This window comes from Ascaphus truei, chromosome 10 (genome assembly GCF_040206685.1).
Source record: "Ascaphus truei isolate aAscTru1 chromosome 10, aAscTru1.hap1, whole genome shotgun sequence".
In the NCBI taxonomy this organism is placed as follows: domain Eukaryota; kingdom Metazoa; phylum Chordata; class Amphibia; order Anura; family Ascaphidae; genus Ascaphus; species Ascaphus truei.
The window spans coordinates 53,371,591-53,395,991 of NC_134492.1; the positions used below are offsets into that span (position 1 = coordinate 53,371,591).

At 43.3% G+C, this 24,401-nt stretch overlaps 1 protein-coding gene across 4 annotated transcripts in view; it reads right to left on the reverse strand.

The window, feature by feature from the left end:
• Positions 1-7,901: 7,901 nt before the first annotated feature.
• KCNT2 (potassium sodium-activated channel subfamily T member 2) overlaps positions 7,902-24,401 on the reverse strand; it is a 391,255-nt gene continuing 374,755 nt past the window's right edge. For 2 of the 4 annotated variants that reach the window (XM_075616935.1, XM_075616936.1), the window contains exons 25-28: positions 21,882-21,902; positions 19,972-20,272; positions 15,420-15,504; positions 7,902-11,138 (exon numbers count right to left, since the gene is read on the reverse strand). In XM_075616935.1, coding sequence (XP_075473050.1) covers positions 11,024-11,138; positions 15,420-15,504; positions 19,972-20,272; positions 21,882-21,902 — 522 coding nt within the window. In that variant the 3' untranslated portion in view covers positions 7,902-11,023. The remainder of the gene's footprint in view (positions 11,139-15,419; positions 15,505-19,971; positions 20,273-21,881; positions 21,903-24,401) is intronic. The other 2 variants (XM_075616937.1, XM_075616938.1) reach the window with 1 other exon arrangement.

The window sequence follows — 24,401 nt, forward strand, 5'->3', positions numbered from 1 at the left end:
AGAGGGGCGTTTGTCACATATGGTGGAGAATGCGGGTCGACACTAAAAAGTCTGTGGGTTTGCAAATAAATGCGGGGGTTTAAAATGGCCGCCGAGCTGAACTAAAGTACAGATGCTATGAGTGAAGTCTGTCCCAATGTGTATATCAGTAATGCTTCTAGCATACACAGAGAATGTGCGAAGTGTGGATGCAATAGCACCCTGAACCCAAACAGAAAACCAAAATGTTTTGCTGAAGAAAAAAAAAAAAAAATTTTGCATCTAGCAAGTGCTGTTTGTAAAGCTAATGCCTTTTTGCTGAAGTGAGTGAATTTGCAGCTAGCAAGTGCTGTATGTAAGTTGCTGAAGTGAGTGAAATTACAGCTAGCAAATTGTCTCTGCCGGGTTTATAAAATGGCCGACATGGAATGTTTGTTTTGCAATGCACGTAATCTTGAAAAACAGTGTCCCTTCAGGCCATACGATGATGATGACGACGACTCGTATGTGGCCCCTGGAGGAGAGCCGTACCCACAGATGAATTTAGTATGCTGGGCCTGTCATGAAGTAGGTCACATGGAAGATGTGTGTCCCAAAATTTTCAAAGACAAACAGCTGCAAAAGCAAGCAATGCCCTGTGAGTGCAAGCAAGATGTGGAAGCTGATACCAGTGAGTGTGTGCCCAGTACCACTGATATCTCTGGAGCTAATAAAGCAAAAAGAAAGAAGAAGAAAAAGAAAACGGTTCCTCAAGTCACAGGGGAAGTGACCGAGCCACTTGAACCTGCGCTGTCAGCACATGCGTCAGAAAGGCGCCGAGATGTGCTGCATACCGGAGTGACCAGCAGAATTGTCACGGGAACAGTGGCAAAGGAAAAGGAGGAGCAAAGGGAAGCTGAATCCTTGAACCAGGATAAAGAGGCTTTGGTTTCTGCACTCCAAGCTGCCCGCCATGATTATGAAGTCCTGCGGCAGGGATTGATGAAAGAGCGAGAATCGAACGCCGAATTACAGAGGTGTATACTTCCAGCTTTACAGGAGTACGAGGCTTTGAAGAAAACAGAGTCTCTCTTACGGAGTGAGCTGGAAGAGGTGACGACTAGTCTGGAAAAGGCCAACACCGTAATTGCTATCCTAAAACAGAAATACGGGAAGGCTCTACAAGAGGTTCACGCGCTCAGCACAGAGGTGCAAAACTCACGCCTGGAGGGCCACGGTCTGAACACAGAGCTGGGAATGTTGAAGCAAACCCATGAGATTGCCCTGACTGAGTTAGAGACTGTAAAAAGAGAGAATGTAAGTCTGACACAGAAAAATTCAGACTTGACTGACCAGATCAGTGAAGGTGATGAGAAGCTTCACCAAGCAGAAAAAGTGGAGAAGCAATTGATCCAGGAAAAGTTAGAAATGCAGGAAGCACTGCAGAATACAGAATCAGCGGCGATCCAGGCGACACAAACTGCAGAGCTCCAAAAAATGGAGGCGCTGATGCAAACCCAGAGCAAGCACCAGATAGAGGTGAAGACCCTGAGGGAGGTCTGGCACGATCAGGTTGAAGAGCTGCAGAAGCAGATGGCTGAGCGCGAGATACAGTGCGCCAAGAGAGAGGAGATCTCCGTCCATCAGGTGGTCTGCCTGACATTGCGCTATGAAAGCGAGATGGCCGATATCTACAAGCAGCTGGACCACACGGCAAATGAGCGGGCCCGGCTGCAGCTGGAGCTGGACAAGACCCAGAAGGAGCACCTGCAGCTGCAGGTCAAGAATAGAGAAAATGAAACAGAGTTAAACCTCGCTCTGAAACAGATGACGGACATGGGAGAAGCGGCTAAAGTGGTTCAGTCGGGCTATCAATCCTACCTCCTAACCAAGCAGGCTGTACGTTCCTATACGTGTATCTTCAATGCTGTTGCAATATTACGATTTGCTATAAAGATGAAGTTGGAGAAAGAGATTCCAAGGCTAAAAGAGACACGGTCACAAAAGGAGACCAGGGAACGTAAACTCAATGCCCTCACTGATGACAAAGAGGAAGGAGAAAGAATTGACTTTGATTGTGCTGCTGTTATTCCAGAAACAGATAGGCACCCTCCTGAGAATATTCTCCCTGATCTGGGATTCAAAAATCCAGATCCTCAATTTCATTTACGTTGTCCAGAAGATTATCAAACCAGTGGACACACCCAGGACACCACAGAAGATGTTTTAGCCAAGTGGGTGGCAGTTCCTGAAAACACAAACTTGTTGACAGATCCTGATGACGTGGTTAATATGGACTACGTTTGTACAGAGGCAACTAGGTCTCCAAAACCCAAAGGCCTGATAATGGCCACAAAAGGGAAATCAAAGATTGAAAAGAAAAAACAACGAAGGTTAACACGGCGCCTGAATAGTTCCATATCTCACCAATCTGGACCACACTGTGGAGCCAAGGAGAATCCGGTCCAAGGGTCTCATCAGAAGCTAAAGAAACAGTCCAGTCATTTGCAGGTTGCAGCGGACTATGAAATAAAGTCAAAGGATGCAATAGACTGGAAGTCAAAAAAAAAAAAAAAAAATGTTTGGGGGAACTGACCGATTTATTTTTTTTATTACACGTGTGAACTATGTCACGGACACTTAACTTTGCAAATAAGCATTTTTGTCAATATTACAATGTTATATTGGTTCTCTGTGTTGAAAATGTAGCTAAACTACAAATTAATATACAGGGTTGATGGCCCTTAAGATTACAAGGCTGTAGTATAAGGAAAAAAAAAAAATATTGGTTGCTTACAATATGGAAAAAAAAAAAAAAAAAAATGCCCTTTTCGGTTGGTAAATTTATAATGAGGTTCATATTCTAGAGTAGAAAAACCCAGGGAGGTAATAGAAATTGTCTGGTTTTGTGAATATATTTAGCAGATCCTGGGTTGCAAGAATGTGTGCTAGACATTTATTTTTCAAAATAGTTCCCTAATAGAGAGCAACAAAAAAATATGTTTGCCAAGTATAGTCTCTTATGACGAAACCTATTGTCCATAATTGCCGTGAAAAAAGTTCATATTCGTGTCATGTGAATACTTAATGTTGTACTGAGGAGTTAGCTCAAGTATTTCAGGTAGGACGCTCACCCCAGTGAGGTCCATGGCCGCTCACCCCAGTAGGTGTGAGCTGGGGAGGGGGATATGTGACATAGTCCAAAGATGTTAGGCAGCTTTCTGCCCCATTTTAGAGCAGAAAGTGCAGGAATAGTTACAAATGATCCGTTCCACAGCTTCCCATTAACTCAGGCAGCTGGATGGAAAATCCAGACCACAGATTACCATGGCTCTAGTTCTCCCTCACCTGCTCTTCTAATCACATGCACAGGTATTTAGAGCAGAGAGGTTTTGCATTTCTCTCTCTCTCTCCTTGGAGCCTGGGGGCTGGGGGTGTCGCTGCTCTCCTGCATCCAGTGTCGAGGTTGACGGCCTCTCCACGTATGACAGTACCAGAGGATTTGCCTGGACCCCACGAACAGATAAGACAAAACAAATGATTACTGCTGTTGCTAAAAGACTGTGCTGTATCTTGTGTCCCTAAATGAGAGAGCATTGTTTTAAGCTGGGGAACCAGTTTAGTTGGCCAGCAGCTGTTAGAGAGACTGATTCTGATGTGTAGTTAGATCCCTGAAAGGGATAGGATTTGCTTATATGATTTTGGTTTTATTTCTTGAAATAACAGAGTGGGAAATATTGTAACACTGAAATGTGTGAACTGCTGAATGAAAGTATCTGAGTACCTCTAACCTACACATGTTAAAGCTGCAGTACCTTAATTGGATGAAAATAAAGCAGGCAGAAGCCTGAGTTAAGCAGCACAATACTTTGCATGATCCTGTTTGTTGTATAATTAACCCTAGAAGACTGTGTCGGGAAGAACCCAGACAGACGTCAGCACTACAAAAGAGGGGCGTTTGTCACAATATATATATGCAATACGATACTGTGTGTGAGACGAATATCAAAAGGCAGCACTCCAATGGATGGTCAAAAAGAGTTTCTGCCTCTCTGGCTTATCCAGCTTACATTTGTAGTCATAGCGCAGTTTTTCGCTATTGCGCATGCGCATGGGTACACAGTAGGAGATCGGAGTTTCCCTGTTCAGTCGCGTCTATTATTTATTTATTTTAGCCCTGCAACTGCTCGCGCATGCGCATACGGCTACGTTTCAGAGTGGCTTGCATTCCATTACATACAGGCGCCCCCTCTGGTTGTTGAAACACAACAAGTGACTTTTTTGACTGCTAGCCTTTCACCTATGACCTGCGCATGCGCAGTAGGTGCGTTTCACTACACGAGCGCACCACTGTGTTCCAGACAACACTGGGGGTCACATCCATTTGAAAGGTAATCCTAATCATGCTGCATTATTAGATAAGGTACTGTTTTATTGTTTATATGTGTTTTTAGGGTATATATATGTGTTCAGTTGCACTCTGTATTCACATCACCTTGAGAAAGGTCCCATTTGCAGGACCGAAATGTTGGTTATGATGTCTTTATAATACAAACTTTTTTTGACCATCCATTGGAGTGCTGCCTTTTGATATTCGTCTCACACACGATATCGTATTGCCTAAGTTATTCTCTACAGGATTTGCACCCATCATCTTGATTGATCTGACGGAGTGCCTACTGTTCTCATCTATTTGCTATATATATATATATATATATATATATATATATATATATATATATATATATATAGACATGTAGTGACCAGGGGATCCTGATAACAAAAGACAGCACACCGCAGTAGTAGTCCAAAAAATGTATATTGTGAACACAGGGCCGCCAAAGTTTCGGTCCTCGTAGAGGGACCTTCCTCAGGGCTGTCCATTTTTTGGACTACTACTGCGGTGTGCTGTCTTTTGTTATCAGGATCCCCTGGTCACTACATGTCTATATGCTCACTTTGGGACAAGCATCTATCTACCTTCTGACTAACGTGAGTGCAATCTCCATACCAATGACTATATATATATATATATATATATATATATATATATATATATATATATATATATATATATATATATATATACCCAATTGTCACTGCCTAAATACCACGGACACTTGTGGGACACTGGAGAGGTGTATCTGACTATTCCTTGCTTTGCGGGGTCACGAGCAACAGACTTCACATCCGGATCATACTGAAAGTGGAGGACTTCCGGGTCACACTGTGGCTTTCTAATTCCTGTATCCCCTGCCGGATGTCGGTTCAGAAGAGCTGGGACTACACGGAAGGACAGATTGGCGTGCAAGCAGAGTCATATCGTGGGCGGTTGGCGAATGAGTATACTCATTACATGCTTTTACCTTTTATTTGTTTGTGAGTTTGCATTTGTTGGTTCTATCTATTTTTATTAAATTGTATTTTTTCATGCTACACTAGGATCGGGCGCTTTCTTTTCTTGTTGTTCGCAGATTTCTGGGAGTTCGTTGGTCCTTGCGGAGAGCAGCCAGATCCTAATATATGGACCCTTGGTTTGGTTGATTTTTATTATTTTTTATTTTTCCATTTTTCTATTTTTAATATTTTTGTTCATAATTATATATTTTTTTCATTTTTTCATTTTTCTATATATATATTTTTTATAGTTTCACATTATATTCCAGTAGGGTATCCATTTGTGTAACATTAGAACCTTTATGTCACTCAGTGCTTATTTACAGCAATTTTATTGATGTATTGGTATAGCATTTTTATCAGCAGCTTTTTAACCATCAGCACATATAGCATTTAATAATCATCACATTGTGTGTGTTCTTATTAGTGTGAGTCAATCAGCCATTACATTGACATTCATCATTAGTCTCATGCCATTTCCTTGAAGAAAAAAAGTCTCAGAAGAATGACCTAGGCACAAAGAAAACGGTAGGGGAAAAAAGGAGAGAAAAAAAACAATCATAAGGTAGTATGTCCGGTTGATTGCATCTAAATATTGGTGAGATATGCACTTACAGTTAGAATGACAAATAACAGCCTTGTATCCACTATTGGGATCGGGAACCCAGCTTCTGGTGTTTGTATAGTTCAGCAAACTATCTCCCACACTTGCCAAAAGCTGCAGTCACAGGATTCCACGGTCATTCCTATAAACCTGGATACACAGCTTCCGTCTCACAGACGGATCCCATATAGGATAAGACAGGAAAAAAAGCAATATAGCATAAAATCGTTTAATGAAAAAAATTATAAATAACTAACAGGTAATTCACTCACACTTTTTCAGTGAAAAAAGCGCAGTAGAGAGTATTGCAATTGAGTCTCACACTCAGTCTTGCAATGTTACCGGCATCGGCATAGATCCGCAGTCACTTCCGCATCATGTGATCACTGCACAGTCTGGCGGGATCTTCACTCAGCTTTGGACTCCGGCTCCGTGATGGAAATTCAATCAGTCATTTAGTCTCTCACTGCCAAACACACGCCCTACGCGTTTCTCCAATGTGGCTTCGTCAGGGGCTGATGCAAAGTTTTGCTCCTTGATAAAGCACCCAAAAGGTGAGAATTGTGGGGGGAGGAGATACAGAGAATGGTGGGGGGGGAGATAAAGAGAGAATGCTGGGGGGGGATACAGGGAGAATGGTGGAGGGAGATACAGAGAGAATGGTGGGGGGGAGATACAGAGAGAGAATGGTGGGGGGGGAGATACAGAGAGAATGGTGGAGGGAGATACATAGAGAATGGGGGGGATACAGAGAGAGAATGGTGGTGGGGGAGGAGATACAGAGGGAGAATGGAGGGGGGATACAGAGAGAATGGTGGGGCTTGGAGATAGAGAGAGAATGGTGGTGGAGGGGGGAGATACATAGAGAATGGGGTTGGGGAGGAGATACAGATGGAGAGTGGTGGTGGGGGGGAAGCTACAGAGGGAGAGTGGTGGTGGGGGGAAGATACAGAGGGAGAGTGGTGGTGGGGGGGAGGAAGATACAGAAGGAAAGTGGTGGTGGGGGGGAAGATACAGAGGGAGAGTGGTGGTGGGTGGAGATACAGAGAGAATGGTGGGGGGGTAATACAGAGAGATAGGTGGTGGGGATAAAACAGAGAGAGAATGGTGGTGAGAGGAGACAGAGAGAGAATGGGGGGGGGCAGGGCGAGAGAGAATGGGGGAGGGAGTATGAATAGAACAGCATGAATATTAGACAAATATATTGAGTTTTTTATTGATGGCATTTATTCCTCATCTGCTGCCCAACTCCCCAGATGCCAGACGGGTGAGAGAGGAAGAGGGGTGAGAGGAAGAGGAGAATGATGGGGCGAAGGAGGAAGAGAAGGGGTGTGAGAGAGGGAGAGGAGGGATGTGAGGAAGAGGAGAAAGAGGGGGTGAGAGGAAGGGAGGTGAGAGAGAAAGAGGGGGTGAGTGGAGGAGGGGGGTGAGAGGAGGGGGTGTGAGAGGAAGACAAGAGGGGTGGGTGAAAGAGGAATAGGGTTGAGAGGAAGGGGGTGAGATGAAGAGAAGGAGAGGGCGAGAGAGGGAATGAGAGGAGGGGGTGAGATAAGGATTGCACGCTTAGTTGTACAGTGGGTGGTGGGGGGAGGCCGACTCCCTTTTTTGTCTGGTGAGTAGCATTTTTTTTTTATAATTTGTGGCACCCTGCTCATGCAGTATGTATTTTCTGTCACATTGGATGCAGCATTGGTTACTTCATGTTTATTACAATCTCTAGTTGACGGGACGGACTTTCGATCATCTCTCTTTTATGTGTATAGTACAAAGGAAGTGTATAGCAAATCTGCCCTGATGGTTCAGGGTCAGGGAGTAACATACACGCATATTCTTACATTTGCATGAAACGACACAAAGTGATACAGAATGAACACCCAGGTGTTACAAAACAAAAGACTGACTACACAACGATGGTAAACATGTCAAATTTAGTGTTGCTGTTATCAATTACTACAGTCATTACAACAAATACATATGTCACATATATGTTGTATTTGTTCTTTAAAAAAAAAAAAAATTCTTTCAATACCAGTCATGATTAAATGTCCCAGGACCGAAAAACATTGTTAACCCATTCAGCAATGAAATAAACACTTCAGACGCTGGACGGATCTGAGAGGCAGTAACACTTTTAGGGCTTGTGTCTGTGGCCTTTTCAGAACTCGACCGGGATAAATAAACTTAACTTGGACACTATAGTTGTGCAATTGTCTAGTTCAGGGGTGGCCAACTCCAGTCATCGAGGGCCACCAATTGGTCAGGTTTTCAGGATATCCCTGCTTCAGTCAAAAGGCTGAACCTCTGATTGAGCCACCTGTGCTGAAGTAGGGACTCATTAAGTCAACTGTGCTAAAGCAGGGATATCCTGAAAACCAGACCTGTTGGTAGCTCTTGACTGGAGTTGGCCGCCCCTGGTCTAGTTGATTGCTTTGTGAACATAAGTGTTTATAAGGTTTACATTCAAAGATATTTTCCCGTTCACTGTGAAGGTTTGGGACTTCTCATCAGACTTCTGTGATTTTGATCAGAGTGCGATTTAAGGTTTTACTTGTCCCTAGGCAAGACACCAGTTTGGGGAGCTCAATCACCAAGGGGACACACAGAGAAAGATACACAAAGAGGAACACACAGAGATAGTCACACACATACAGAGAAACTGGAAGGCTCTTCTTGCCAAAAGAAGGCATTTTGTGTCACCCCAGTCCCAGAGGGTCCTAGGGACGTGCCCAGTTTGACTGTCCATTAATATGTCTTTGACTATGATTATGTATGAGAGAGCCAATTCAGCAACCATTCCTGATTTCAAGAACAAGAGGTCATTCTCTGAAGCTGGAGGCTCGGAAAATGTGAGGAGGTACTTCTTCACGTGAAGGGTGATGGATTCGTAGAACAGCCTCCCAGCAGAGGTGGTAGGGGCTAATACAGGAAGGGAATTCACACATGCTTGGGATAGACATAATTCTATACTAAATATGAAAGATAGCCAAAGATCTAATCGGGTCTGAGGTCTTACAGCAGATAGGAGAATGGGCAGACACGGGGGGGGGGGGTGGGAGAGGTTCCTATCTGTCGTCATATTGAATGTTTCTAAGATGTGACATTATTTCCATCTGAACACTACAAGGATAGATCCCACTCAATATGTACGATGAATTGTGCACAGGATACTTTATGTGCATAAGATAAAGTATCAACGAGGGCAGAAAAATGGGCAGACGAGGTGGGACAAGCGGTCCTTATCTGCCATCAACGTCTATTTTACCACAGACACTGTAACAGGTGCGCACAGAGGTTGAGACTGGTTGATGGATGATGGTTGATCTCGCTGGGTACTAGTACTCCGAGGCATCCTCGTGCATTGGGTTAAGTGCCTTTGTACACTCAGAGGTTGAGGCCTGTTGTTCATCGTCATCCCCCTCTTCACTGTCATGTGCTCAAGTCACGTTGAAACCAGGTTCAGCCCCATGTTGTTGATGCCACATGGAATAAGGAAAGGAGTAGTACTTACATATTCCATGTTACTTGTGCTCCCTTCAGTGCATTTCTTTGCCCCCTATCTGGATGTATTTATTAGAGATGTGCAAAATGGTCGCAAAAGTCCCCAAAGTCGCCAAATAAATTAAGAAAAAATGGCAAAGTTGGCCAAAATCAATTAGCACAGTCATATGTCCCTGGCGGGCAAGTTCACCTTGGTCAGCTTTAATATGAAAGTTTGGCAAAAATGGCACCATGTAACACAAAAACTTAATGTTTTAAAGGCCCCTGACAGTTACTTTTAATGCAACAGGATTTGTGTTTGACTCCACATTTCTAACCATACTTTTTGCCCTCCCACTTTGCTTTTTTTATCTTTTAAATGTTAAGAGGGGCATTGGCGCTGAAACATCCTCTTTCTCTTAGACAAGAGTCTAACTGTGCGTGGGAATTGCTAAGCAATGTAACATTCTGAAGCATGGGTGGCCAACTCCAGTCCTCAAGGGCCACCAACAGGCCAAGTATTAGGGATATCACTGCTTCAGCACAGGTAGCTCAGTCATTGACTCAGCCGATGAGAACTGGAGTTGGCCACTCTTGTTCTAAAGAGTTCCCTCGCCTTCAAATAAACATTATTTGGGGTTTCGTATTTACTTCTGAAGACACATGAATAGGGATTGGAAACTCCTTCTGCATAGTTAGGGATTTATTAACCAGCAAGAAGATCTTCCACGTGAAAAAGTTAAATATTGAACGGAAACACATCTCGCCCTACTGTATCTATGTAACCGTGCAACAAGTCTTTATTCAGAGCGATTTTTTTTGGATTGTCAATTTTGTGCTCTATGTAAATGACCCTTTCTAGCAAAATGAAAGTATTCCTGTAATATTCAACAAATGCAAGATAGGAGGGCAAAAATCCTGGCAAATGTTCTCGCCTCAAAGTGGTGACACTATGCATATACAGATGTAACAGACTCGCTGTCAATGGCGCTGACGACGCAAAAAAGCAAGAGTCTATGGCGCCCGGGCCAGTGTCTGCTGCGATGGAGCCGCACGGAGTCCATGTCTCTGAATCCCATTGTGTGATCACTGTAACAGTGTTGACATCTGCAAATCCTGTAAAATGTGGCCGAACCCTCCCCCCTCCCCCAAGTAAAATGTTATTGAAAACCATGTGCGGTTTCATTTTGGCAACCAAGATCTGCCAACCGATTGCACCTTCCCGTGAACGACAAGTCGAAATACAAAATGATCTCACCATGAGACGCCGATAAAAACTTTTCCATTCTGTACAGGATCCAGCTGTTTTTTTGTTTGTTATTTTTCAATGTTTTTCAGTCTTAACCTCCAACCTGAGATGTCTGGCTGCTAAGCCTTTCTGGCAGTCAACGAGTTAATAACAGCAAAGCCGTGTCTTACACACGAGCGACCACGGTTTTCCACTTCAGCCTGTACAATGAGGGACAGATGTCACCTTGTGCCATGTAGAAGTAACTGCAAAGCCTTTGATGTGTTTTGATGACAGAATAGCTAATGGAAATGTTGCAGTCACATTACAGTTCTTTAATAAGTGTAAGATTTGATGCATTAAAGTTGCGTCTCATCCCTGCTTATGTCTTGTCCAGTCGGGTTGCAGAAGCTGCTTTCTCTGCTGGGCGCATTGGCTGGAACGTATGACAGTGGATCTGGTCTGATCAGGTAACTAGAAGATAAGAGCCATGACATTGTTAGTAAACCTCTTATGTTGACTGCAAATATGTCCTTTCTTCATGTCAAACATTAACTGAAAGTACCCGGCGTTGCTCAGCATTCTAAGAAACCAACCTCATCCCTCCCCTCCTCCGCCTTGTCTTCTCTTTCCCTCCCATCACATTATTTTAATACCTTATGAGGTCCCCAATTCTTTCCGCCTCTCTCTCCTTCTCCACCATTTTTACTTTCTCCTCATGCGCCAACTGAGTTCCTCTCTTCATCTGCTTTCTGTGTATACTTTATAGCTATCTAACTCTCTTTATATGCCACCAGTCTATGTGCATTATGATGTAACCAGTATGATGTCAAGTGCCAGATACACAGCATACCAGGTACAACACCCAGTGGGTGACGCGCTCGTCAGAGAAATTGTAATAACTCATAGAATATATCCAATTACACACAAAAAAAACTGTTTCTTAGCTCTGAAACCATCATGCAAAATTTGGTTACAATATCTTAAGAGGTGTCCCAATGTATAGCGACGAGACAGACGGCTTCCTAGAATATTTAGTAGATACTGTTCACTTTCACCAGGTTTATTTTCAATCTCACTAAGTTTCATGGGAAAATTGTGTTCTATATCCCTCTTTCAACAAGATCACCAATGTCATTATGCAATAATATAGTCCTTTTATACTCATGGGAATTATTGATGTAACGTGATGCAGAATAAAGTTCTGGTTTAGAATGAAACGTGCGTCGGGTAGACATGACGTCATGGTCATCGTCTGATTAGCAGTGTTGCAACGCAGGTTGTAAGATATCTCTTTGAAGCTCTGCCTGTTCCTATGGCAAGTTTAGCAAGTTTAAACCAAGTTGTGGGCCCAAAATGCAGCCACTAGCAGAGAGTTTAGACATTAGGGGCCTCTTTCCAACAGATGTTAGCAGCTCAGGTACAAACCTATGTTTCCATACAGCTACCCTACGGTCACGCATGTATACAATCTTTGAAGTGACTGGGGATAGTGTTTTTGTGCACTGGATAATATATCGTGACTGCATTGTGTTGCAAACCCCTCGGACTGACGGGTTCGTGTGATTTCCTGTATTAAATACTATGCCAGTTTTTGCATGTTGCGTTTATTCTGTAAGCTAAATTTGGCTGAGCACATTCGGTTTTACTTGCCCTCGCAACATTGTATTACCATATAGCAACAAAGTATATGTATCAACATAGCGTACGTTAAAATGTATTAAGGGAATTATATATTTTTGACAGACTTACGATACAAATGTGTAGCTGTTTTATACCAATATTAATGGGATCAACAGCCGTTTTTCTCTTAACAGCTGCAATAATTAATATACCTACTACCACACTCTATGTTTTCAATGACTCATTGAAGATGTGGGTGTGTAAGGTTATGTCCGATGTAAATGAGCTAACATAAGGGGAATCCGTTTATGTCCTTTTACTTTACACAATATTCTTTGCATAATTGTTGCAGGGCTTACACCTTATTTTTCCAAGGATAGTGGCTGTATATTTTCAGCACAAGTATTATTCTTGTAGTCCCTAATTACAACAGGGACCCTTCCTAGAGATTTCACAATCACTGTATATATATATGACCTTTTAACATTCACGGTTTACCCCTTAAGCCAAACTGCGTTACTCTCAGAATATGCCATTATTTCTCTTGGAGTTTGAATTGTAGACAGTCAAGGGCAATTAGGAATCTATACTAATCCCAGCAAAGAGATTATTATTTAGGTTACTCTAGTTAGGTTGTAATTGTTATTTCTTTTGTGTCTGTATAATCATTAACATTTATTATTAAAATTAGTGGAGATGGATTTCCATCTCTTTAAGGATTACATTTCCAGTTAAAATAGAGGTTGAGTGCAATATTGATGGTGTTTCTTTCTTTTGTTTTGCATACATTGTTGATCCCTAATTGCACCCCTACAATTTATTATCAAGCAGAGCAGGCCCCACCCCCCTTTTGTATGGCATACAGGTGTAGCCAACATTAATAAAACCCATAGCACACTGCAGCGGGATTTCCACACCGCACCAGAGAAATGCCCATTATTTTGGATCAGCCGTGTGCGAGAAGCGGGCGGGGCTATGGAGCGATGTCACCCGCGGGAGCGCACCGCGGGTTGTCATAGCATTGGCTGCATCTGTGTGGGTTCCTAACTAGCTCTTAACCAAAGTGAAACATTTATTGTACTGTAATAGAATATATAATTATTGCGTTGGATTATCAGATTTGCAAAGGCTTTCAATATACTGTAAATTATGAAGCTGCTAATAAAAATATTAAGGTTTACATGGTTAAGATCAAAGAACTCCCCGTCTACTTTATATTTTTAGTGGCATTTAATCTAAACAGCGCATAAATGTTCAGCCATGCTCAGTAAGTGCTTTTTTATATAGCTATTACTGCAAGGAGCACTTCCCTGGCACTGCACTTCCCAGGAGTGTTTAAATACTTGGTTTGTTAGGCATTTCCAATCCAAGCAGCTCGTCCCCATTCAGCAAATGACATTCGGCGTACACTGAATTAGCACTAAATGATGACCTTGCTACCCATTTGCATTAGAAAATCATAGGCAGGTTAGGTTCCATTTGCAAAGCTTTTAAACCCAGCGCTGGAACAAATACACAAAGAGCACTTACAAGCTAGAGCGAACGTCATCAATTTATCACAAGAGTGAATGCATTCGGAGAGCCCACGGCAATGAGAAACTCCGCAACCAGTGCTGGAATATTGCACCAACATTTTGTCAATGCCAGTGATGGATGTGGTTAGAGACGAGAGGACGGGATCTCCTGACAGAGACTGCGAGTTTACATCCTAATACTCTCTGCAAATGCCTTACAGCATCAAAACCACTGATTCCTCACCCTTAAAAATGGCAATCTCATGTAGCCAGCCAGAAAAACACCTTTTTATTAAGGGATTTAACTCTTATAAACAAATCTAATCGTGCTATTAGCAAAGACTTGTCTGCCTTCATTTTTTTTAAATGAACCACAAGTTACATTTCTTAGGGGCGTCTGAATGGGAGGGGTCTTCTCGTTACCCTTATCCCACCCTGCCCTTATTAGAGTGTTGATAAGGGGAGGAGAGATGGGGGCTTTGTCTTTGCAAACTCTTGTTACATAGTTGCATAGTAAAACCCCTCCCAAGTCTCGGGGTCATCGTGTTCACAAACTAACGTCAAAGAAACATTGAGAAATTACTTGTACTGTGGGTAAAAAAGGCGTGAATCGCCAAGAAGTAGTCTATTAACCCTTTGAATGCCCCGGGATGGAGTCACTACGTCATGGCAACTGCCGCTCACGGAGCCCCATGATATAGTGACTACATCGTGCCCAAAGAGGGTTGTTTTGTCCCTGCTTAGATCCATCGGACAGCAGGATACCACCTGCCAAGTAGAGAAATGGAGGAGGACTCATTCTCTTCCTGGATATCGCCGTGGTCCCGCGACCGTTATTGGAAGCGGTCACATGACCACATAGTAACTGCGTATACTATTGCCTTTTTCACTTGGAACCTTTTTTTGGTACTATCCACTCCCCATATGTTATATACATGTAATTATTAAAGACATTTATTTTTTCTTCTACTTGTTCCTGTTTAGAGATGGGCGGATTTGGATCTACAGCGGACCGGCCGGTTCCTTTGGGTCGCGGATTTCAGCGGATCTACCTCAAAAAGGGCTGATTCGCGTTTCGCGGATTTTTTTTATTAATACCAATACACTCCGCGGATTCTGCAACCCATTGGCGGATTCTTCCATGTCCACGAGTTGTGTCCAATGGCGTTTTAATTTATTTAATCCGCGTGGATTAAAACCAACCAAATCCGTTTGCTGATTTTACACTGGGAAACGGATTTGGGAAGGGAGGGGGGGGGGGAAATGCGAGAAAATCTGGAAACGGATTTGGGTTGATTCGCTGATCTCTAATCCTGTTGACTATTTTAGTATTCTGGCAGAGTTCCACTTTGTTCTTGTCATGTGCTGAAGACCCCCTTTCTCTCAATATCAAAAGCAATATGTTGCTGTTCCCCGCTGGCAGTCGAGGGGTTAAGAAAAGCACACACACACACGCACGCACGCACGCATGCACGCACGCACACACACACACACACACACACACACACACACACACAGCTCCAAGATGGAAATAAGATAGAGACCAGAAATGAACTGTTGCATGAAAGTGAGAAATGGACAGGCTGGATGAGATTCACACTTTCATCTGTCAACTTACACAACGTCGCTGAGCTCCAGCCGGGTGTCTGGGGAAGGATTGATGAGGATGTAGGACAGCGTGTTCTGCTGATCATTCATTTCATCTGGAAGGAAAAGCAGATAGCGGAGTTACTCCCAGCAATGTGAAAGAACTACAGGTTTGTATGAGAGGAAAGCAGAACTCGGACTGGCCCCACTGGGCTCTGGTGGAAATCCCTGTTGGGTGTCCGCATTACAAGAGTTCCAGACCTCCAGGTCAAGTGCTGGAATGACCAGGAGATGCCAATTTAAGGAAACTCGGGAGACTGGCTGAATCTCCCATGGCAGCCTGTGTGTGGGTGCAGGGAGTGCAAGTCTGTTGTGTGTATCAGTGTATATATGTGGGTCAGTCTGCTGTGTGTGTGTGTGTACAGTATGTGAGTAAGTCTGCTCTGTGTATCAGTGTGTGCGTGTGTATGTGTGTATGTGGGTTAGTTTGCTCTGTGTGTATGTGAGTGTTAGTCAGTTTGCTCTGTGTGTATGTGAGTGTGTGTCAGTCTGCTCTGTGTGTGTTTATATGAGTCAGTCTGCTGTGTGTTTGTGTGTGTATCCAAGTCCGTTTCCTCTGTGTATCAGTGTATACGAGTAATTCTGCTCTGTGTGTATCAGTATATGTGTGTATGTGAGTCAGTCTGCTCTGTTTGTATTCGTTTTTGTGGGTGTATGTGAGTCAGTCTGCCATGTGTATCAGTGTATGTGTGTGTGTGTATCTGAGTCAATTTCCTCAGTGTATCAGTGTATGTGTGTGTGTGTATCTGAGTCAGTCTGCCCTGTGTGTATCAATATGTGTGTGTATGTGAATCAGTGTGCATAAGGCTAAGGCCCCGGTCACGGCGCTCTTTTAGCTGCGCGTTCCGGCGATTCCCCGGTCTGCAGCTCACTGCAGGAGCAGAGACCCGGGGGGCGTGGTGGAGGAGTGACGGGGGCGCGGCCATGACGTCACCCGGCAGGTTCGCCCTCATTGGCTGAACCGCCGGGGGCGTGCCTAGCCGCTCGACGCGAGTTCCTGCTCTGAATTCTATTGAGAGCAGGAGTAGCTCTCGCGCGAGCGCTGCGGCCCCCCCTCGCAGCGGGCCCGGCGCCACTGCTGGGAGGGCTCTCGTGAGCGCAGCGTCCGCCTCAGCGGACGCTGTAGCAGGCAGCGGGGGCAAGGCCTAAGGCCGCGCTTATAGTGCTGGCGACGGCGAAGCGACCGATGACATCACCAGTCGCCGTCGCCACTTGCGATAGTTGTAATTTGTTTTTTAGCGACGGTCGCCAATGACGTCGCCAAAGGGGGCGGGCCGCGGTCTCTGATTCGTTTAGAGACAGTCACATGTAGCGACTGTCTCTAAAAAATCAAATAGACCCGGCTACCACATTTTTTGCCACGACGTCGCTCCATTGCGGTCGCGCTAACTATAATGTATTTGTTTTCGAGCGACGTCGCATCGCCATCGCAAGGCACTATAAGCGCAGCTTTAGTGTGTGTATGGCACTCTGCTTTATGTGTATCAGAGTATATGTGTGTGTATCAGTATACATGTGTGTGTCAGTGTATGTGTGTGTATCAGTGTGTGTGTATGTGAGTGTGTATGTATCAGTGTACTGTGTGTGTGTGCATGCATACCTGACAATGTGTAGCACCCTTTGACGTGGCTTGCAGGCTTATAACGCTTTGGCCAAAGGGTTTAACTAAATGACCCTTACTCATGAGAATATTATTATTGAAGTATTTAACTATATACTATTTACTATGTATTTTGTCACATTGGATGTAGCATTGAGCTTTTCTGTCTTTTGTTGTATACATTTAGCCACGCTCAGTAGCACTCTTCTTGACATACAGTATATATTTAAGTATATAATGTGGTGGGTTTCGGGTTTCTGAGCTTGCTAGCATTGTGTGTTTATTATAAATAATATGACCCTTCATTGAGATTTACTCATATTAATTACAAGTAAACATGTAGTTTCAATTATATCAATCAGGAATTCAACTTGCATCAAAACTCATTTCAAATGACAAATTTCCCGTCATTGTATGAAATCTTCACTCATAGACAAGGCGTTTTCCGGAGGCTTTTTTTTTTTTTACTTTTTAGCACTGACATTTTGACGCCCCCCCCAAATAAATATATATAATATTTGAGTCCCTGTGTCACTTATCTGCAGTAGCAGACATTACAAAACCCGCTGTGCTGTGAAAACTGATATATATATATAGATATATAGAGATATATATATACACACATTAGATAAATTATGGTGGGTGAAAAAGGGGACAAAACCCTCCACCGTATAGAAAATAAAGAATATCACGTGAGCACATTCACATGTCTTAGACAGGTTTGCAACCCTGCTTATCGCTATTATCACCTAGCATAGAGTGCTTCCACTGCAGCAAGGGATTCTGGGAAATGGCATGCAAATGAGCACACAGTGTCACCTTTTTCCTCAAATCCATTTTTACATGGAACGCTTATAAGATAATGCTCGCTGCATTACACAGCTTTCAGTACAGCCTGGGATAAGATAAATAGGCAGTAAACCTGCTCACAAACAGCTGTTTCAACCTTTTTTAAGTGAAACTTCTTAGCTGACGGTGCGTCTTAGAAAATTCTCATAGGGTAAAATAGGTAGAGTTGTAACACAATTTTGAAATTGATGTGAGGGGCTGCACAGGTGCTGAATTTGACCTGCTCAACGGAAGCACTGACGCAGCCTCTAAACATCTCCTCGGGCGGGGGTGTGAGTTGGGCCAAGGTCCCGGAGACACACACACCTCCTGCACGGGGCCGGAACTGCACGACTATGGCCCGACCCAATGGAGCACAGCACTGCTGCATCTGACCCTGCTGCCAGAACGTGCACTCCTTCACGGGACCAGAGCTGCACGAGCACGGGCCGACCCTAAGGAGCACATTACTGCTGCGTCTGACTGCCAGCATCAACGGCCCGCAGCTGCATGAGAATGCGCGGAGCTTCACCATGCTGAGTGGCTGCTCCTACATGCTGATCCCCGGATCTTCGGACTGCTGAGGACAATGGTGATGGGTGATGGAACCCCTGCCGCGCTATAACCCACAGAGACTGAGCTACCGCACAATGCTCTGTTATACCCACATACACACACCTATAAACACACACACACACGCACATACAGACACTCTCACACTCTCTAGAACCCTCTCAATGCCTTATACCTCCAATTGGCTGTGTGTGTGTGTGTGTGTGTGTGCGTGCGTGCGTGCGTGCGTGCGCGTGCGTGAGTGTGTGTGTGTTTTTGTGTGTGTGTGTGTCTATATATGTATAACATGGTAACGTTCATTTAATGAAACACCACATTTGTATTGAAAAAAAAAAAACAGCGGAAGTTTTTCAATCAATGAAAATTTAAAATTCTATCACAACTCTAAGAAGTTTCACTTCCAACATGTGTGCTAGGCACACACACCCTTTTTTATATATTAAAAAGCAAGAATGCAGTGGCGTAGAACTGGGAGTAAAATAAGTGATCAGGTGGCAAATGTTCTCTCCTTAAAATTGCTTTCCCTGCCCCCACCCACACACAGATATCTCTTAAGAGTAATTGGTATTAATATTTCAGCCTCCTGAGCTCAGGCTTATAGTACTTCTGAATTTATCTACAAAGCAAACTCCTCTGCCTGTACAGTACATCTTCTCCCATTGAAACTCTCCTGCATTAGTATGGTTAATGCGTGAAACTCCAGCGAGAGATGTTAATTTTTCCTTTGCTCTTTTATTGCAGTTTTCTTGTGAATATAAGCCGCTGGAATGCCAATAACAACCTTTTCTTGAATGTCTCGCATTTTTGGAAATTCAACTGTTGTTGGGAGCGAGGGATATTTAATCGCAGATGTAACCCGCTTGAGAAGAAACTGTGTTGCAGTGTGTATGCAGTGTGTATGCAGTGTGTATGCAGTGTGTATGCAGTGTGTATGCAGTGCAGTCATTCTGTAAACATCTGTTCATCTTTACACATACAACCCTGTCCAAAAGCAAATGAACGCAGAGAACCAGATTTACAAGATCTATTAACAAATTAATGCGCGTTTTTAATAAACAGGATTTAATCAGGGGGTCTCTGGAGCTGAACACCATTAATTTCTTCTCTGGGGACACCCTGCGTTCCCGAGATACAGATGTCGATATTGGGGGGATTAGGAGGGGTCACTGAGAGAGAGTTAGACAAAATGGAGTCAAGATTATTGTATTTTGTATTGCATTGTTTAGGGGACATGGGATGGGCACGAGTACAGGGCTACTGCTGTAAAAAGATAAGTGTCTTACCAGAAAATGGCTAACTACCCTCTGAGCAAGCCAAGATAAGGGACATTGATGTAGACTCCCTAGGAGTTGGGCAGGGAGGGATACACAAACATAATGTGTTGTAATATATTGTAATATATTGAGATCTACCCTGCAAGCAGTGCCATTGAATCCAATGGACATTTGTCACATACAGTATATAACTTGTGTCCAAAGCCACATCTTTAGGTCAAAAAGAAAGACACAGTAAGACAACATACCATAACCGGCTGTTGAAAGACCCAAGTGCTTCATCCTGTTCTTGACTAGTTCTGCGAGTTCCTGCCTCTCGGACCTCCGGCACAGAGTCGCCCTCTGCTGGCTGATCCTCTCAGCTGTTTTGTTGGAATGTCTAGGTACTTTTCTGCTCAGCCTCCGAGCCCACTGCATGCTCTTCCGTCTCAGCAAGGGGTGGTCCGACTGGTCGCTGGACGTGGAATTCCGATGGTTGTTACGGGTCGCAGTTGGTTCTTTGGTATCTTTTGTGTCTTCCCATTCTTCAACACTTATAGAAATCTGTGACTTTATAAGAAAGAGAGACATAGCAATGTAGCACTTCACTCTGATGGGATATGGTGATATGTCCTGTATTCTGAACCATCATTGTAACCAGACACAAAACATGTTAGGGTGGGTAAAAAAAGGTCAGAAATCCCCCCCCCCACCCCCTCTGCACAACAAATACAGATACCACTTGTGAGCATATTTGTATGTCTCAGACAGATTTGCAACTCTGTCTTCCCCCATTATCACTTAGCAAACGGTGCTTCCACTGCAGCCAGGGATTCTGGGTAATGAACACTCATCATTGTCATTGAATCCTATGATTCCTATGGGGGGTGGGGGGTTGAATGTCACTCGCCGTATCTGTGCCCACATGAGATGTATGATCTTTCCTTCATACAACATGTGTCTTAGTGAAGTTCTATGTTTCTGATATTTTAGCAGATACAGAACAGAAATATCTCAGCCTGTTCCACCTCTAAGTGTCAGTTTAACTTAGCAGGTCCCCAAAACATTGAAACCATTTATCAGTGTAATTTGCCTTTAATATTCCCTTCCCCTTAAAAAAACTGTTTTACTTAGGCTACACTTATAGTGCCTGCGACGGCGACGTCAGGCTGACTGAGCCACTAATTGAGCCAGCTGTGCTGAATTAGGGATATCCTGAAAACCTGGCCTGTTTGCGGCCCTCAAGGACTGGAGTTGTGCAGGCCTGATTTAAAGCATCAATACTACTTCCCCCCGTCCCTTTTCTATTTGTATATGTAAAGCATGTGACCATGTATCATTCTACATTCTTACCTACTGTAAACTGGCAATCATTTGGTGCTTCTGTTATAAATCTATCACAATCCTGATTGTGTGCCTAACTTAATGGCCGCCTTTCCGTTTCAATCAATCCTTCAGTCACTGTAACTCAGCAGCTACAGTGTATGCTTATGCTAAGGTAATTTTATCTATTGTTACAGTTTGTAGCTGAAACTGCTGGGAACACTGGCAACACATTATCACAGACAGGAAAGTGTTGCAAAGATATTGCACAGCTGGGGAGGTGTGTCCTGCTATAAAACTCAAAGGATGCTTTAAAACTCATTACAAATGGGTTGAATAAATGATTCACTATTATCTAATACTACAGAACTGATATATTTAAAAAAAAAAAAAAAAAAAAAACATATAAGATTTCACATGTTTTACTCCTTTAACCTAAGGCCACTCCAGGTTATAGGAATAACCTCCCTCCCGCCCGCATAATGGAACCAACATCAGAGTTCTTAATGAATGAAATTACAATTTACAGAGCTTTCAAAAGCTTAGAGGTATCTTTTAAACCCCAATCTTGAATATGGGGCACAGTTTTGGGCATCTCGCCTTACAAGACATAGGGATATTATGATACAAATCAACAGATGTGTGTGCCCCACTAAACTAAGCTCAAACTAGATCAATAACTCCAAGGAGAATATATATTGCAATGAAAAAGTGATAGAGGTCATCTAAATTCACAAGAACACAGTAAGTCCTTGCAAACTCCCTAACAGTTGTAGTAATAGTAATATAAATTGTGGTTTCTAAAACATTCCGACAAGTAAAAGACAACACAAGGAAAAAGACAAACCAAACTTACTTGGGAAGCCATTTCTCGAGACTGACAGAGGAAAGAGGAAAAACAGAGATAGAAAACTCTTTTAACAACATTGGACAGACAGGAACATACGGTTCAATAGTTAATGCAGTAAACCCACTACTCATTTTTTTTTACTGTATGGGAACATGGGGATCCCCCTGCCCAGAGCTGAACCCCATTATGTTTGGTTCTGGAGACTTCCTGTTACAGGCTTAAAATCTCTCTCCACAGGAAACAAAATGGCTGCCAAATCTCAGGCAGATAGGTGGTGGCTTTCTATTGGCTGGCCATTTAAATCTCCTTTACAACCAGTAACTTCACTGTCTAAGAGGGGATATGATAACTATATACAAATATATTCGGGGACAATACAAGGAGCTTTCAAAAGAACTATTCATCCCACGGGCAGTACAAAGGACACGGGGTCATCCCTTAAGGTTGGAGGAAAGAAAATTTCACCAGCAACAAAGAAAAGGGTTCTTTACAGTGAGGGCAGTTAAATGGTGGAATTCATTACCCATGGAGACTGTGATGGCAGATACAATAGATTTGTTCAAAAAAAGGTTGGACATCTTTTTAGATGGGAAAGGTATACAGGCATATACCAAATAAGTATACATGGGAAGGATGTTGATCCAGGTATTAATCCGATTGCCAATTCTTGGAGTCAGGAAGGAATAATTTTTTCCCCTTAATGGGGTTTTTTGTTTGCCTTCCTCTGGATCAATAAGTAAGTATAGATATAGGATAAAGTATCTGTTATCTAAATTTAGCATAGGTTGAACTTGATGGACCTATGTCTTTTTTCAACCTCATCTATTATGTAACTATGTAACTATGTAAGTATTTCTGGAACCGGGGTATCCTCGAAGCTGAAAACCCACCTAGTTCCAATCCGGTTATATAGTGGGGATTGCTACGTTAGTTTAGTTATGTCCACAACTAAAAATAAAGGTGACATTAAAAAATGAAGTATCTGCATGAACGCAGTAATCCTGCAGTTTAACTGGGAAGAGTCACCGTATAGGACTTTTTTAATAGAGGAAGTTTGCCTTTAATAAGCATGGCAACCCGGCATTTCTCAGTAATTGTAACATGATTACTTGGCTGGGAGGAAGAGGACAATGTGTGCCATCCTAGGAAATCCCCAGGTTGAGAAATATACCTGACGACCAAGTCCAATAAGGCCACCACAAGGCCGTGACTGACTGGAGTAATGCCACTATTGGGAAGCCTATCCTGAGGTCCAGAGGTCAAGATACATTTATCAAAATGTCCCCATTTTGACAACCTTATCATGACTGGGAAGGCTGCCTATTTTTGCTGTAATGTAAAGGTCAGCGGTGACAAATCTGCGGCACAAGAGCAGGAGAGGTGTCAGTATCGAGCTTTGGACATTCACACCGGAAAGTGTTCAGAGATGGGATGTGCAAAGCATTATGGGGCATAAGTGTGCCATGCTCAGGGATCATTGGCAACACAGCCTGGAAAACCTCTCCTGCATTGTTCCTCCTGTGCTTATCATAGGTAAAAAATGTTCCCTGTTGAGCCCCTGAGAAATTTGCAGATATAAATGACATTTGGTGAATATTACACAGGAAGGAATAATGGGGGGCTCTATACACTCTCCCTTGGTGACCTTAGTAATTCATTTGGCTTTGAGTATCCCCTGTATGCAGATGACACACAGCTGTAACTATCCCCAAAAACCCTCACATCTACTAGTCTCAGGTCTCTGACTGTCTCACAGCAGTCTCATCCTGGTGGCAGCCAGATGCCCCAAACTCAATATATCAAAGTCTGAGTTTCTCATAATCCTACCTAGATCAACCCCCCATTGACTAAACCTCCGATTGAGCAACCTGTGCTGAAGCAGGGATATCCTGAAAACCTGACTTGTTGGGGAGGGCTTGAGGACTGGAGTTTAGCACCCCTGCTTTAGTCCACAGTGAACGGTTACGTATTAGAGGAGGTTGAAAAACCGACATTAATCCATCTAGCTCAGTCTAATCCCAGCCTTACAATCTAATGGTCTTAGATTCTCATCCTTTATTTGCATTATATCCAGAGGAAAGCAAACAAACAGAACCCAGTGAAACAATTTCCGTTAGGACAAAGGCAAAGAAGGGTGGGGTCGCTGTGTTGATCCTTTCCTCCATGTAGTAACAAAGAAGGTAGTGGGAGAGGGAGTAGGAGAAGGGGGTATGATACCTTTTACTGGACCAACAAGTAATTGATATGTTACAAGTTTTCCAACCACTTCGGGTCCTTCACCGGGTAACCCCCTGAGAGGTTGGAAAATTTGGAACATTTCAACTACTTGATGGTCCAATAAAAAGGTATCATACCCCTTACTCCCGCTGCCTCCTTTGTTTCTCCTTTGGACATAAATTCCTTCCTGACTGCAATAATCACAATCAGATTTCTCCCTGGATCAACATCCATCGTATAATTAGCATATCTGGCATATCCCTGTATACCTATCCTTTCTAAAAATATGTCCAACCTTTTCTTAAATAT